The sequence below is a fragment of the Balaenoptera borealis genome (assembly GCF_965194805.1).
Source record: "Balaenoptera borealis genome assembly, chromosome: 5".
NCBI lineage: Eukaryota > Metazoa > Chordata > Mammalia > Artiodactyla > Balaenopteridae > Balaenoptera > Balaenoptera borealis.
This window is the reverse complement of record NC_138862.1, coordinates 16,189,336-16,205,381: the sequence shown is the minus strand read 5'-3', so window position 1 is coordinate 16,205,381 and position 16,046 is coordinate 16,189,336. Positions and strand designations below refer to the sequence as shown.

General features: G+C 39.9%; 1 protein-coding gene across 4 annotated transcripts in view; it reads left to right on the top strand.

Annotated features, from left to right (window-relative positions):
* Positions 1-16,046, top strand: part of MAP3K7CL (MAP3K7 C-terminal like) — a 41,514-nt gene that overhangs the window by 5,847 nt on the left and 19,621 nt on the right. For all 4 annotated transcript variants that reach the window (XM_082391998.1, XM_082391997.1, XM_082391999.1 and 1 more), the window contains one exon: positions 11,804-11,865. In XM_082391998.1, the coding sequence (XP_082248124.1) occupies positions 11,804-11,865 (62 nt within the window). The remainder of the gene's footprint in view (positions 1-11,803; positions 11,866-16,046) is intronic.

The window sequence follows — 16,046 nt, the reverse complement described above, 5'->3', positions numbered from 1 at the left end:
TCCGTCCTTCCCTCCTACAATGCTCCTGTACTGTAGGAAGGAATGCTTTAAAAAGTAATGATTGAAAAGGGACAGTTTCCGCCCCAAAATAATGCAAAGTAAGGATCTGGGCTCTGTGAAGCCTGACACTACACAACCCATTTAGACTTTACTATACCAAGTGATTATGGTGGTGACACCTCTGCCCTGGGGTTCCTGGACTATGCAGCCCCCAGTGGAGAATTCGTTCTAGAGTAGGAAGAGGTGAAGCCTTGACTCTTCATCATCTTTTCTTCCAACACTCTTCCCATGGCCACTGTTATATTATATTCCCAATCAAGGTTGCCCTGCAAGACAATGATGAAGGGGAAACCTCCCAAAAGGCAAACCAATCCGTCTCAACTAAGAAATGACAACTACCATTAATTGCATTTGTCTTTGCATTAGATCTTCACTTATATTATTTCTGATCTTTAAAATAACCATGCAATGTAGGCATTAGTATTTCCAATTTGCAGAGACAGAGATCAAGGTCCAGAGACCACACTGTTAGTGAGTAACAGAGTTATGATTTAAACTCAGGTTCCTAGACTGGACTGTCTGAACTCTTCATTATCCCATCATGCATCTCTAGGAAGAAAAGGAAGCTATGTTTGTAGGGAAAGAGAGTATGTAAGAACTCTCTGTACTTTCTGCTCAATTTATCTGTAAACCTAAAACTGCACTAAAAAATAGAGTCTATAATTAAAAACAAAACAAAAAAGAAAAGCTCCTTCTGTTTTTACGCATTTCATAAATGCAAGATTTTGAGGAATAATCAGTGCTTGAGTGGCTAGCTCTCAAGACAGACACATGTAAACCCAAAATCCCAAGGGAGAAAGAAGATGTACAATTTTCTTCCTTGTGCTCATGTCCCACATGAGCAGGACAAGTCCTGTCGCAATCAACAATGTTACAGAGAAAATTTAGTATATAAAGCTTGGTTATTTCAAACAATATTATTATATCATAATTTTGGGCAACACAAATAAACATATTGGTCCCTCATATTCATTTTAACAAAATTTAATTTATGTACAGAAAAGAACCATGGAGAGGTGGATCTTGCTCTCTGGGCTACAGGAATAGACTCTCCCTTGAAGTACAAGATGTACAACTTGTAATTAATTTGCCACCATCCTTTGAACCCTCTTGGCCCCTGACTGGGAATTCCTGCATGTTTTTCATCAGTCATTTTAGATTGGTTTGTTCCAGTCTCTTTCAAATGTCCCAAGAATGCCCACTTCTGAAATTCACAGTTTTTGATACAGTAGCTTCAAATAAGGGTTGTCATTTATTTCAAGTAATTCCTGACTTCTAGTTCTACAGAAAGATGCTCCTGAAGGCTTATGAAGAACCTTCTAAAATTAAATTTTGTAAAATGATCAATGTGTCCCCATATCTCTCGAAAGGGCACCTAACTAGAGAATCCAAGACAGGAGCTGGGGTTCTGTGTTTCTCTGTCTTTCTTAAAATAATCACCCGAGAGCACTCATCAAAAACATACGTTCCATGGCCCCACTCCTCCTGCAGTAGGCTCAGACTGAAGCCCAGCAATCTGTATTTTCCCATGCACCTGAGCTTACAAGTGCACAGAAAGATGCCTTGCAGATATCTGGGGCCACTCCCTCTGAATTCTCGAATAAGGAGTATGTGGAGTGTCACACCAAGCAACACTTGCCCTCATACACACTGTGCATGCCTTTTGAATTCCACTGCATGTGGCCCATAGACCACACACTTAGGGGGAAAACAAAGGAAAAATCCTAGACTTTTACCATAAATGGGAAAACTAAGGTAAACTTTTAGGGAGTAATTCCTTATTATTGAATTTATTCTTGAGGAGTAAGCAGAGTCCATGAGAAAAGGAGATGTCTTTGCCTGTGAATGTTGACTTGTTCATTTCTTACGAGCCTAATACGGTGTTTATTCCTCTGGTCATGTTGGGACCGTTTCTTTTCTTTCTTTTTTTTTTTTTTTTTTTGCATATTTATCTGAGACAATTTAGTGTAGAGGTTAAGGGAATATGGCTTTGGAATCAGTGAGCTGTGGTTTCTAGATCTATTTCCATCACTGTTTGTATGATCTTGGGTAAGTTACTCAACTTTGCTGAACTTCAGTTTCTCATAAGATGTGTATGGTAATAACTCACAGAGTTGTTGTGAGAATTAAATGACACTATATAAATAAAACATGTAGCATAGCACTTGACATAAATTAAGGACTCAGCTAGCCCCTGTGTTTATGATGATTGCTTCTGGAAAATGAAGGAAAGTATAAACCATGAAGCAGCTTTGTGTTTCACCTACATCTCACACTTCTACTTCTTGTCAAGGCAGGGTGTATAGTATAACTGAGCTGCAATTATTTAGGGAGTAATTATCCAGTTGGTGGATTGTGGGTACCTCTGCTTCTGCTCTTATCAGTTAGCTGAGCTTTACTTAGTTTCTATATTTCTAGCATTCTGCCAAAGGCTGGTGATACGTGCAAAGAGAAGTACAATATGATCTCTCCTATGGGTTTTATAAGGCAGAAGTACAATATGATCTCTCTTATGGGGAAAAATCTGTCACCCAGAGCAGATGGGAACAGCTTCTTGGAAGATGTGATAGTCATCCTGGGCTTGAAGGCGGGTAGTGTATAGAAAGGTAGTGTAGGAAAGGTGCCATTTCTGGATGCCAGGTATAAGAAAAGGAAGCTACACATCTTCTAACAATTCTTCTTCCTTTTCCCTTCAAACAGAAAACGTGAGCAAAACCTAAGTCAGGAAGAGCACAATTTGTTCAGGAAATACTAAAACTCTCTTCAGCTGGAACAGAGGTCTGAACTGTGGAAGAGTTCCTGCCATTTATTGGGCCCCACTCTGAGCTGGGCATTGTGCTGGAGTCTTAGGTAGAATGTCTATTTTAGATAGCAGTAGACTAGAGTTCCCAAGTCAACCTTAAAAGTTCAGTGAAAGAGTTTGGATTTGATCAGAAGCAATAGAGTTTCAAGAGTTCTTGAGCAAGGGAGTAATATGGTGAAAATGGTGAGTGTTCAATTGGGATAGTCTAGAATGTGGGGAGATGAGAGAATGCAAGGGGCTTTTTATCATGGTACACAGACAAAGTGATGAAAGCCTGGATTAGAGAATGGAATGGGATGATTGAATTCAGAGTACATTTGGAAGGAAGGGTTGAAAGGACTTGGTGACAGACTGACCTGGGAGATGGGGAATTGATCATTGATCATTGACAGCAGAATGAGCCAGAAGTTTTCAAAAAGACTAGGGACCTCTAGGGGCTTAAATAAAGGAAGCAAGTTGTTAGGGGGAAAAAAAGCCTTTTAAAATACAATCAACATTTCTAGCCTACCATTAGACCCCGTCCTTAAGTAACACTTAGCTAGCCATAACTCCCAGAGGCAGCAACGCTTGTCTTTTTTTTTTTTTTTTTTAAGAATATATTTTATTTTATTTATTTTTTTTTTTGGCTGCACCGAGAGGCTTGCGGTATCTTGGGATCTTAGTTCCCCAACGAGGGATCAAACCCGGGTTCTCGGCAGTGAAAGCATGGAGTCCCTAACCACTGGACCTCCAGGAAATTCCCAGCAATGCTTGTCTTTAATAAACTATGATATGACTGGTATTACCTCCAAACTGGGAATTCTGAAGAGGTGACTTTCTAAATTGGGACCGTCATGAAGTTAGTTTTCTCAATAGAAAATGTGCAGAAGAGAAATAGGAATCCCACTTCTTGGGTTATTAGAGACTCACTGGCCCTTCTCCAATTAGAGAGAATTTAGAGTTAGACAGACGTGAGGATTTGATGTTAATTACTTGAGAATTTTCTTTATCTTCAGCAGAGCCAATATCTGGCACATTCTTGTGTAAATCTAGACCTTGGCTTTTTAAAAAAATTTTTTTGGTTGTTATTTAGAATCAAGGATACTGGTATCAGCCCTAGCTGGTAGCTTTCAACAATTTGTTTAAAAAATTTTTTTTCAAGCTATTAGAATTTTTCATATCTGGGCATGAATTAATCATAAGACCTTTAGTTTAAAAAAACTAAAGACCCACTCTGCTTAAGTAATACTATTTTGTCCTCATACATCTGGTGTTTTGTGTGGCAGTGGGAATTACGTGGAGTAGCTGAAGTAGCTATCCTTGAATCTAGTTTAACTGGGTATCGTGTGAATGTCTTTCTGCATACATGTGCAAAACTGGCTCTCAGCAAAATTGTGATGCAGGTGAAATGTCTCTTGTCATTGTCCCCTTCCTTCAACTTTTTTCTCCCTCTGGTACCTTTTGGTGTTACTTCTCTCTCCCTCTTCAGGGCCCCAACGTTTCCGTACTCTCTTCTCTTCACAGTCTCAATCCTTGCTTTTGGGAAAGACTCTGGAAAACCTCATTCACACTAAGCAATAAGTGTCGAGGTTTACCTTTTTATCTCTCTCAGGGTGTATTTTTGTGTATCAGTAGGAGGTCTAGGGATAAAGTTCCCACTGGAATTCTACCAGCCAACTTGGTAAGGATGGCATTTGGGGACATGGGCTGGGTGAGCCTCTTTGAACTCTCCCAGGTCGCATTCTGTCCCAACTCTGACCCTACCTTTAGGGCTGCCTCAGCATGTACTGATAACAATAAGTTGAAAACCACTCAAGAGTGGGGTGGGAGTGGGGGGGGGGGTCTGCTATATTTACATCCTTTACAGAGCACAGAGTTGAGAACCACAGTAGAACTTACTATAAAATCAATAATACAGTATCTATAACCCCTTTGAGTTTGTTATTCTGATATGGGGTGAAGATTCTTTGAGATACAACTGGATTTATTGGTTGGAATCTGTTGCTTAAGGCTGTAAAGAAAGGTCAAAAAGGAAATGAATCCTTATGGAGTCCTTAGGTGCTTTTACTTGTACTATCTCATCAATTTAGTATAGGTGACAACTCTGCAGGAAGATGTTATTATACCCATTTTACAGATGTGGAAACATTGACTAAGGGAGGTTAAATAACTTGCCTCTAATCAAGCAGTTAATAAATAATGGGAAGGGATTCAAAGCCAGGCCCTTGGGGCTGTTTTTACTTTATTGCCCATTTGGAGGTAGGATCCAAGTAATAAGAGAAAAGAATGATTGTTCCTGTCAGCAGATAGCCTCCCCAATGGTCCTGGGAAATGATGGAGGAAAGTTAGTTCTGATATGTTTTCATAGAGTAGGAAAGAAGAAAGGGAGAGGTAAATTTTATTTAGTGGTGTCTGACAAATAATTATACTTCCAACGAGTTCATCTTGAAGCAGATGTTTCTGGGTGAGGGAGTATGCTTTTAAGCTAAATAAGTCAAAATATTCTTACAAAAGGATAAATCAATAAGATTCACAAAATGATAGCTACAATAATAGTGACTAGATGAGTGTTTCAAAGAAACATAAAATCTGTCTTTAAACTGAATCAGGTCTCTCCATGCAGAGAAAATCATTCAGTCTATTTGATGTATGATCTTGTTTGCCTGACTGTTTTAGGTGCTGGTTAAGGTAACATGGTGATTTTTATTAATTATAAACAATTGACAATCTGCTAGGCATCATACGAAAGCTCTACCTTTATCCATATCCATATCTATAGTTTTAATTTTATGGTCCCTGAAAATTCAATGTGTATTAGATTCGCATCTCTAATGTTTAACAAGCAGAAAGCAAAGTTTAAAAAAGCTTTTGATGTGTTTCAAAATGATATTATGCTCTAACAAGAACCAAGGTATCCAGAAAGTTTAAAATAGTTTTTTGATATATTGGTAATGTGATTTGCAAACTTATGTCACTTATTTTATTTCTAAAAATAAAATGTGAATCTTGATTTAGATTTAAAGGGAAAGTACTCAAAGACCTTTCATGTGTAAGTTAAAAAAATTTTTTTAAATAATATTTTAGATAGAAAGTGCTTTGATAAGGAAGCAAAAGAGAAACGCTTTTAAAATTCAGACTTAAATGAAGAGAGCTGAGGTTATGGCCACACCAGGGAAATCTCCCTTAACTTGGCCTGGGGAGAACTCAGTAATTAGAGTCAGTGATCTTGACCCTACCTGTTCTCTTTGGATTATTCGGATGATGAAGATACCCTTAACCCCCATCATTAAACACATACTCACATATGCGCATGCGGGCACACACACACACACACACACACACACACACACACGTGCCTTGCCTCCCCATTACCACTTTGATTGAGTTTCTGGTGAAAAGGAATTTAAACTCGATTATATTAAGCATTCATTATTACTACTGATTATTTCCTAGGTGCCAGGCTTTAGGTGAAATGGTTGACATATGCATTCCTTTACTAATAAGTTTCTGAGCCGGGGAATATGACGTCCATTTTGCAGAGGAGAAAACTGAGTCTCAAAGAGGTTATGTTGATTGTCCACATTCACCAGTTAAAAACTGGTCAACCCAGAGATTCAAAGGCAGGTTTATCCATCCTACCAAATGGCACCAACCTGCTGTGTCCTTAGGGGTTAGGAGCCTTCACAGGCAAACAGTCACCAGGAAAGGTTTTTCCTCTGAGCCTCTGCAGTCCAGCCACTGCCCCAACTCACTTGCCGCTTAAGTGTCAGCTTGCCACTGGTGCCCTGAAGGACAGTCTCCAGGAGACCAGCACTCAGGGGTTGTCCTGGAGGCAGGACCATAATGTGCCACAGTGCAAACATTCTGGGGCTCTTCAAAAATTATTAAGAATTTCAAGACAGTGTACCCGGATCATTAAACCAAGCGCGGGCCCGCCTCGGAGAAGAGCTCCTGCGACTGCGCAGGTGCATTCCCACGAAGCCGGCTTCGACTGCCGGAAGTGTAGACGGGTTGAACGGATTCTGGGCCAGCTGCCTCTCCAAGTTCCTGGTTGGGGAGTGGAGTGAGGTTTGGGGATGTTCTCTGAGCGTGACTTCTCCCTCTCCTGAGGTCTTCTTCTCTGTGTGGAAACCGACACTCATTCTACCAAGGATTTGGAGTTTCCCAGCGTAGACCCAGTTGTACAATATTTAGGATGGAGGGCACAGTGGGAGGGGGAGAGAGTTGACTCCAAAGTCCAGTCAAGATGTTGTCTAGAGCAGTTGTTCTCAAATGTTGGTTCTCAGACCTGGTCTGGTTCTGATGAAGTTTTCCTCTCTGATGTAAAACAAAAGAAATAAGGACAGCACAGTGAGGTTGTGTGTGTGTGTTTGTCTATAAAGCTAAATTTATCCATTATGATGGATACACTTGCATTCTAAGATTATATTTGTCTTATAATTTTGGTGTTAAAATGTTCTCTGTCATAAAGAGATGTTAAAGATACATGGTCGTTGTTTTGGAATCTTCGCTAGCTGAATAAAAATTTGGACAGTCTAAGGGCATGATTCCCAATGTTTTGGGGAAAATTTTACTGTCTCATGAAATACAAGTGCATGGGAACCCATGAGCCGAAGGTGAAGAAGCACAGGGCAGCATGAAAAGAGCCCTGGGCGGGGAGACACCCCTTAGTCTTACGAGACTCTTCCTTTCGTGGGGCCCTTGTCCTCAGCTCTGCTCTGAGAGTCTGGGACCAGATGACCACCAGTTCCTTCCAGCTGTAGCATTACCTGAGAGCTCTGGCTGAATAATTACTAAATAACAGTGAGGATTTGGATTACAGACCCAATGGGCCTCCCTTATCTGATTCATGGAGAAGCACAGGGCAGACAATTTAAGGAAATCTGAAACAGAATAACCACCAAAGCAACCCAACAGCTGCTAAATAGACACTGAGACAAGCCCATCATAAAATGTACTATGGTATGTCATAATGGTTGGGATACCAATCAGAAAGTTCTATATTAAGTACCATTGACTTAGTCACATTGTGTTTGCAAAACAAGCAGTGAACATCTGCTTATTAAAAAAAAAAAAAAATTCCTCTTTCATTCTTTCCTTTATCTTTCGTCCTTTAACAAATTCCTGAGGATACATTTTTCTTGGTCCATCAAGCCCACAGTGCCATTTTGGAAAGGAAGCCTATGAATTATTTTCTTAATGCATTAAAAACTGTGGTAAAGTGATTTGCCAGTTTGGCATAGAACCTCAGTCTCTGCCTTGAATGTAATAGGCATTTAATAAATATTTGATTGATAAATAAATTTCAACAAAAAAGTACTTGCATTCTGATTTTTATCACATTATGAACATATCTAGCAACTACTCTCCTTTTTTCAAAAAAGCCAAAATTTTCAAGGGGGTGTCTTGCATAGCTACTGTACAATTTACTTTGTGCTTCTGGAATTGTCAAAACAAACTTAACTGCTCTTAGGAACTCCGATCTGATATCACTGTCAAAATGTTTTACAACGATTTGGCCAAATGTTTGTGGAACAGCTGTGCTACTAGTCTGCCTGAGTCATTTTCCTTCTTTCTTTTTGGCCCAATCCTGTGATTCATCATTCTGCTTTTAGAATATTTGCCTATTTTTAAAACCAGTCAAAGAAGGCAGCCACTGTTTAAAAGTAAACACACCACACATCAACTTGGAGCAGCTTTGTAAGCAGCTTTGCAAGCACTGAAATTTCTGGCTGGCAGGGATGCCAGCTAAACCAGATGGCATCAAGCAGTGAAATACAGGACTGGCTTTCAAACTCAGTCATCTCCTTACATCTGTCTTTGGTTTTCTTGTTTCCAATGCCATTTCCTGCTTGGATTAAATCAACTTTAACAAAACTCTTACTTTTATTTTGTCTTTCTAAAATATTTATTATATGTTTATTTCTATGTCAATCAATTAGACTTTTTTTTTTTTTTCCAACTCGAGGAATCTAATCTTAAGCCTTTACTTATCTGCAAAATTATCAGCTTGGTCCCATATATATGCCTTTACATGGTGTGACTATCAATAATGACAGATTTTTATAATGGGCTTTATTAATTCTGGGTCATACCAGATATTTGCAATTTACTATAGTAATGCAAATGAATATCTGTTTTCCTTTTTTTTTTTTTTTTTTTTAATAATTAAGCAGGAAGGAGCGTGACTTCACAGAGAAGAAGGTGGATTAAGTCCCAGGAAGCCTTGAGTTCCATTCCTGGCTATCTTAGAATTCTAGAATGTACTGTCTTTTCTGTACTTTGTAGAAGTGGTTTCTCCTTCTAACAAGTGGCTGCTCATTTGTGACTATTAAGGTTGGGGTGCCAAAGTATAATATGTTCCCATTTACCTGTACCAAGTTGTTCCAGCCTTGAACTCAATGAGCAGAAATAATCACGATGTTTGGGTTATTGATATTTTATTGAAGTAAATTGAAATACACCTTAGACCAAAGTCCATTTTATATACAAACTATAGGTTTTATATAAAGGCTATCTCCAAAGGGTCAGTAGAAACAAATGATTATTTCTGTCTTTTTTAAAAAAAATTTCTGTTTTTTTGTCCAATTCTTTGCAAATGATGGGGTGGATTGAAAAAGCCACAGTATTTGGCAGAAGTTGTCACCTCCGAGTAGAAGAAAGCATTCCAAGGGCCAAGGGATTGACTCTCCTTGTTTCCTTGTGAGATGGCACTCCAGCCTGCAGCGAGAGTCTTGGGAAGATTTCCCTGTTTCTACTTGCTCTCTGCAGCTACATAGCGTCGGTGAACCTGGGGGCATCCATTGTCTGGCAGGTACAGGAACAAATGGATTCACAGCTGGTGCCCCATTGCCATTGTCTGAAGCCACTCAAGTGGGAGTATTATTACACTACCCGACTAAAATATAGCAGAGGCCCTTAAGGTGTTTGGAAGAGGTCAATACTGTCCTTGTTTGAATGATATTTCTGGTGATTATCTTCGGTGCCTTCGAAGAAACGTAATCTCTTAGAAGCCAGGAGCTCCTCGTGTGCTGCGTTTTGTTCCGGATAGTACTGTCAGTGAGTAGGGAGAAGATGCTTGCTTCTGCGTTGTGTATGGCCCGTATTACTTCTTCTGGTTCAAAGAGAACTTCAACAGTTTTTATACATAAATTTGTTTATGGTAGTGAGAACATAAAAAGCATGATCTTTCTTTCTTATAATTTAAAATAGATTTGGTATTGAAATTATTCATGTAGCCTGTATTTCATCGTATTCTCGTAGTCATACCTGTGGTAGATGTTGTCAACAAGGAGAGGATTGGAAATCTATGGCCAGTGGACCCACAGAGCCAGATACAGAGGTTCTGCTGACAAGAGGGCTGTCCTCTAGTACCAGAGCTAGGTCAGCAGTATGTTCTTTTTTTTTTTTTTAAACTTCTAAGGACAGTCTTCATTAGTGCTAAAATTACTTAGTTAAACCCCAACTTGAACCGCTATACTTCTATCTTTATCTGTAGAAAATAATGGAATAAACACCAATAGCTACTCACTGCTCTAGATCCCATAACTCTTTAAACTTCCTAGTGAGGGTCAAAATGCTCTACTTCAAGATCATATTATTCTTGAGAAGCACTTTATTCTGACTGTATGCACAGCTTTTCTTCCTTTTTTTTTCATTGCAGCATTATTTATTATTACAAAAAATTGGAACTCAATATTCACCAATAGGAAAAGGACAAATACATTCAAATAATAAATGAATGAGTGAATACTGTATATCAGTTAAATGAACAAACTAAAACTAAGTTTATTTAGTTCAATCTCAAACACATAATGTTCATCAAAAAAAAAAGAACAAATTTTAGAAGGATATCTACAATGTGATTCAATTTATAGTTTAAAATCATCCATGCATAGTAATACTATATTACCTATATTGTTTGTGGGTGTATACATACATAATAAAAATATAAATACATACATATGCATGATAACCTCTAAAATCAGGATAGTGGTTACTTCTGAATATGAAGGGGTAGAAAGGGAATAGAGTTGTCTCCACTCACCTTATTTCTTAAGCTAGGTTCTTACCTTTTCTTACAATATGAATTCAATTGGCATGAATTCCATTAGAAATTCTGCAGTAGAAAAACTCTCCTCCTTGCCAAATAATTGAATGGTACAATTCTCGTCATCTTTTTAGTCTAAGGAGGTCAGCCTTATGGCTATGGCAAGGAGAGCAGAAGTATGTTCTTGAAGAGATTTGGATAAACTTCTCTCAGGTTTCCTCTGATGCTTCTGTGAACCACCTCTTTTGATCCAGCAACACCTGCCTATTGCCAGTCAGCCAGATGAAGGCAGCTGAGGACAGAGTTGCGGGCTCTCCCGCATCAGGACAGTATATGAGCCTTGGGTTGGGATTGCTGCCTGGTACGTTGGGAAGAAACGCCCTGATCGGGTTACTGCCTGTCACCCACTGTAACCCAGAGGAAGCTCTGGTCAACTGCCTGTCAGTGGTGGTTTGTGGTAAGAGCCGAGGGAAAACCCATCAAAGCTTGCCACCCTTGGAGTCTTTCAGAGCAGAACTAACACTTTTTTCCACTAACACGTTCTTCTGTCCCAGTGAGGTTGTTCTGGTCACCTCATTATTACCTTGTTAAATAAAGCACTTTCCTGCATATCATATTTTTTGGTTTTGGCTAACATAGGAGTCTTGAAAGATAAGCAGTACTTCTTAATTGGAGAACTACTAGACTGAACATTTGAGGATTCTGATACTTGTTTGCAAAATTTTGGTCAAACCAACTATGCCTTCTGTGCTTCTGTTTGTACCAAAAAATGAGCAAAATTGCCTTCTGCATTCTTTCTGTCCCTAACTGATGTATACTGACGGTGCAAGTCCAAAGATGGTAACAGCAAGAAAACTGTCCTGAGAGAAAGGGCTCTAATAGTGAAGAATCATTTTATTTTCATGTTTTAGATGATACACCTCCTGAAGATGCCATTCCTCTGGTCGTTCCAGAATTAGACCAGCAGCTACAGGTAAGGATTTTTCTGCAGTTTTTCCTCTTTCCTCCTTAGTTTCACAAAATACAGTGAGTGGAAAAGTCACTGTATTTTGCCTAATTGAGAAAGACTGACCTGGAGACAGAGTGGGGGACATTTCACGTCATCAAGGTTTGCATTTCTAGGGTTTCAAGGTCATGAAGCCCTCAGGTAATGCCCCTGTCTGTTTATGTGGCTATCGCACGAGAATAGCAAGAACTTAGGGGACTTCCCTGGTGGCACAGTGGTTAAGAATCCGCCTGCCAATGCAGGGCACACGGGTTTGAGCCCTGGTCTGGGAAGATCCCACATGCTGCAGAGCAACCAAGCCCGTGTGCCACAACTACTGAGCCCATGTGCCACAACTACTGAAGCCTGCGCACCTAGAGCCCATGCTCCGCAACAAGAGACGCCACCACAATGAGAAGCCTGCACACTGCAACGAAGAGTAGCCCCCGCTCGCCACAACTAGAGAGAAAAGCCCTCGTGCAGCAACGAAGACCCAATGCAGCCAAAATTTAATTAATTAATTAATTAATTAAAAAAAAAAGAACTTAGGGTGTAAGCTCCTACTTTTAAGGAGTTTTGGAGCCTAGGGACAGGGCTGGTCCCTGCTCTCCTTGGCTGTGGATGTTTCTGGGCTGTTGCAGTTTTGGCCCGTTTTGGATTAGTGATTTAGTGATAAACTACAAGGGACACGTCATGTGTGGCGAGACTTCAGAATAATCTTCCTTTCTCTACTCCACGCTCACCCTCTCCCCAGTTCTCTGACAATTTGTAATAGAATGTAATTATTTTAAGTTAAGCCTTCTGAATACTGTCTGGTTTGACCTATGAGAAAAATATTTTGTGTGTGTAGTCTATGGATGACCTATCAAAGATATCTCATTTTAATACACCAGAATTATTTGAAAGAAGCTAATTTATGACACTTTAATTTTCTTTAGGTGATATATGGTGATTCCAGAAAGATGGCTTTAGGAAGAGGCTCTGCCTAAAATACCTGGATATTGGCCTTGGGTCAAATATTCGCCTGAGTACTTCACTTTGCTGTCACATTTAGACCAGTCTAATAGGGGTCTTGAATCCTGTGCACAGATATTTGCTTAGTCACCACTTTTTTCTCTAAATACTGGTTCTGAAAGCCTTTAGGAGGGGTCTGCCACCTCCAGTTCCCAACTGATGTTTCCTCTTGTCTTGCACTTGGTAGCATTTCCCATTTGTGGGTGCGCTTGGTGTCCTGAAGTCATTTGAGTTTGGGACCCCTGGACCAGAACAGCCCTTGACAGAGGTGGGAAGAACCAAGAATGAGCCCTTACGCAACCCAAGATAGAGTCCTTTTTTTTTTGGCTCCAGTTCTTGTCTCTGTGCCCAGTGCACTGAATTAAAACCTGGAAGCGACTAGGTTGGGTCTGAAGAGCTGGTGCGCCACTGCTTGGGTGGTCCCCTGAAAATCTGTCCAGCACAACTCAGGTGTGACCAGACCTCTTGGAGGAGCTCTTATCTCATCTCTGCGCAGTCCTGGGCATCGTCACAGCCCTCAGACAGAAAGCCTGCCAGCAGAGCAATATCAGTAATGTAGAGATTATGGAAGACTGTTCAGGAGGTTATACTAATGACCTTGCAGCTGCCAAAAGACAGCTCTGTTCTCCTCTAAAATTTCCTCTGCTGCTATCAGCCATCGTATCTCCTTCCTCTCCCGTCCCCCATGCAGGGTCTTCAACCCAGCTCTCTGGTTCCTGCTGTCTAAACATATCCCCCAATCTCTCTTCTTCTCACCATGGAGGGTGACTCAGCTGTTCCTCTGCTTTTCCGCCTGGCGTGCTTACGCGACGTACAACCTTCCTTGCTTGGGTTCTGTCCTCACTGATGGACTGTGTGTGCTGCTCATGGTGTAGTTGGGATTGCAAAATAATAACTATATTTTCTTCCTAGTCACAGTTTTTCTCCTTTATTTTACTGTCACCGCAAAGCTATTTTATTATCTTAGGAGTCAGCTGAAAATAAGGAGTTAATGCGTTTTGAAAATAGAAGAGGGAAAGCATGTTTAGATTCACATTCCCCCACCACTATTATGGATCATTAATTCTACTTTCTTGTGCTGACAGTTTTCTTCCTTTGGGAACATTAATGGTCTTCCCTGGTTCGTGGATCATTCTTCCCAGGATTCATAGCACCCCTGGCAATTATCCAGATAATTTTTCTGTTAAAGCATCGCAAGATCCCTTTGAATTTCATAGCTTTAATTCCATTTGACATATATTAGAAATTAAGTCTACTTAATTATTTTAATCTAATGAGACTATTTCATCTTCATTGATCCTTAATGAATTAGTCAGTTGAGAAGCTGATTTCAGACTCAGGGGTTATGATACCCCCAACTCCCCCACCCTAAAATATGGTATTGCTTTGCCTCTTCATGAACAGAGAGGACATTCCCAGCACTACAACTAAAAGCATTTAAGTAAGGGCTTGGTTTTTGGCTGAACGATATGATTGAGTTTGTTATAAACATTTACCAGTGGTCAAGCCATTTGGTTAGGGTTGCCTCTGTCTAGGGCTGTTGTCAGTTACGTTTATTCTACACTCCAGGGTGTGAGTAACTAAAATATAAGATGGAAGGGATTGGGAGGGGAAAGATATCACAGAAAGCTACATCTAAAAGCAGACTCTTGTTTCCATGCTTAGCATAAGTATATAAATTTAAGACATTCTGCAGCAGGAAGTCTCTATTGAAAGCAATGAAAATGCTTTATGTATGAAAGGAACAATCCATTCCACGGAGCAGGCTCTCTTTACAGTCAGTCCGGTGTGCTTTTATCACATAATAATGGCTCTTGGCATTTAACCAACCATCATAATCCTCTACAGAAAAATAAAAGTTAGGTTACAAAGGCATATGAAGTGCCTTGTGGTTGTCACTATTTGCTTGAAGATGAACTGACTCTTACTTATCTCTGCTAGAGCCTTATAAATGTGCCCAGTGAAAAATAATTGATGCCAGCTGATTATTGCCAGCCTTACTCTCTGAATACCCTCAGATTTAAATCTTACCCATGCATATTGAGTACCGCTAGGCAAGGGGGGTTTCCACACAAATAACCTCATTTGATCCCTGCAACAATTGTGTAAGCTAACTATTATGTCTCCACTTTAGGGATGAGAAATATGAGGTCAAATTTTGGTCTACATAAATTTGCTAATTCAGACTAGATCTCTGATTCTGAATCTAGGTAGCCTTCATCTCTTTACAGCTTTGGTGGAACCTATGGCCTGCTTAAATTATGTTGATAGGTGGAGAGTTTTTGGTTTCTGGCTTGCGCAGTTGCCATAATGTGGTTATAGAACAACCTAGTAAAATCTATTCTGGCTTTCTGATATCCATTACACGTTCTTTCATAGTTTATAAAATGCAGCTATAAAGTATCTGTTTGGTAGATACGCTATCACCAATTTGACCCCCAAGATTTTTCGGTTGCTTTGCCAAGAATGTGGACATGTTTAAGCATGTAATTCGTGGGGCATCTATTTTCACAGAAGCCAAAAAAAGTCTTGGGCAAGAATAGCAGTGACAAACATTTTTCTCAATGTCTCTATTAATGCAAAATGTTGGGCAAGAGACCTTGGGGTAAGGTAGGTGTTAAAATGAACATCTCTTTATAGGTCTCAGCCCAGGGGCAGGTGGTAGGTTGGTTCTATTTTGTGCAGATTCCTTTCCTGGAATTTGGTTTCTAAATTCTTCATGTCCATTAGGGGCAATGTTTGGGTAGAGCTAGTTTAGACCATACAGTCAAAAGAAAGGAGGTACAATTCTATGTCCATTTGTAAGAATGAATGAAAAATCACTACTCTTCTTTAGGCCTCAGTTTCCTTCTATTTGAAGAGGAGGTAATGATTGACCTCCCTCCCTTTTCTGAAGGATGGCACAATCCTTTAATAGTCCCAAGGTCTGGGTCAGAACCAAACTTGTCTTAAAATTTAACCACATTGTTATGTTTTGGAGATTGTGGTTTGACCTATAGATGATCCAAAGCTAAGCTTTGTTGCCCCGGAAAGAAGAATATGTTTTATTTGTAATCAGGTGGAGGACATGCTGATGACTAGATTGTAATAAACTTGGTAATGGGAGTGACAGTGACTGGGGCATAGGCACTGGCATTAGGCTGGCATGAATGTGG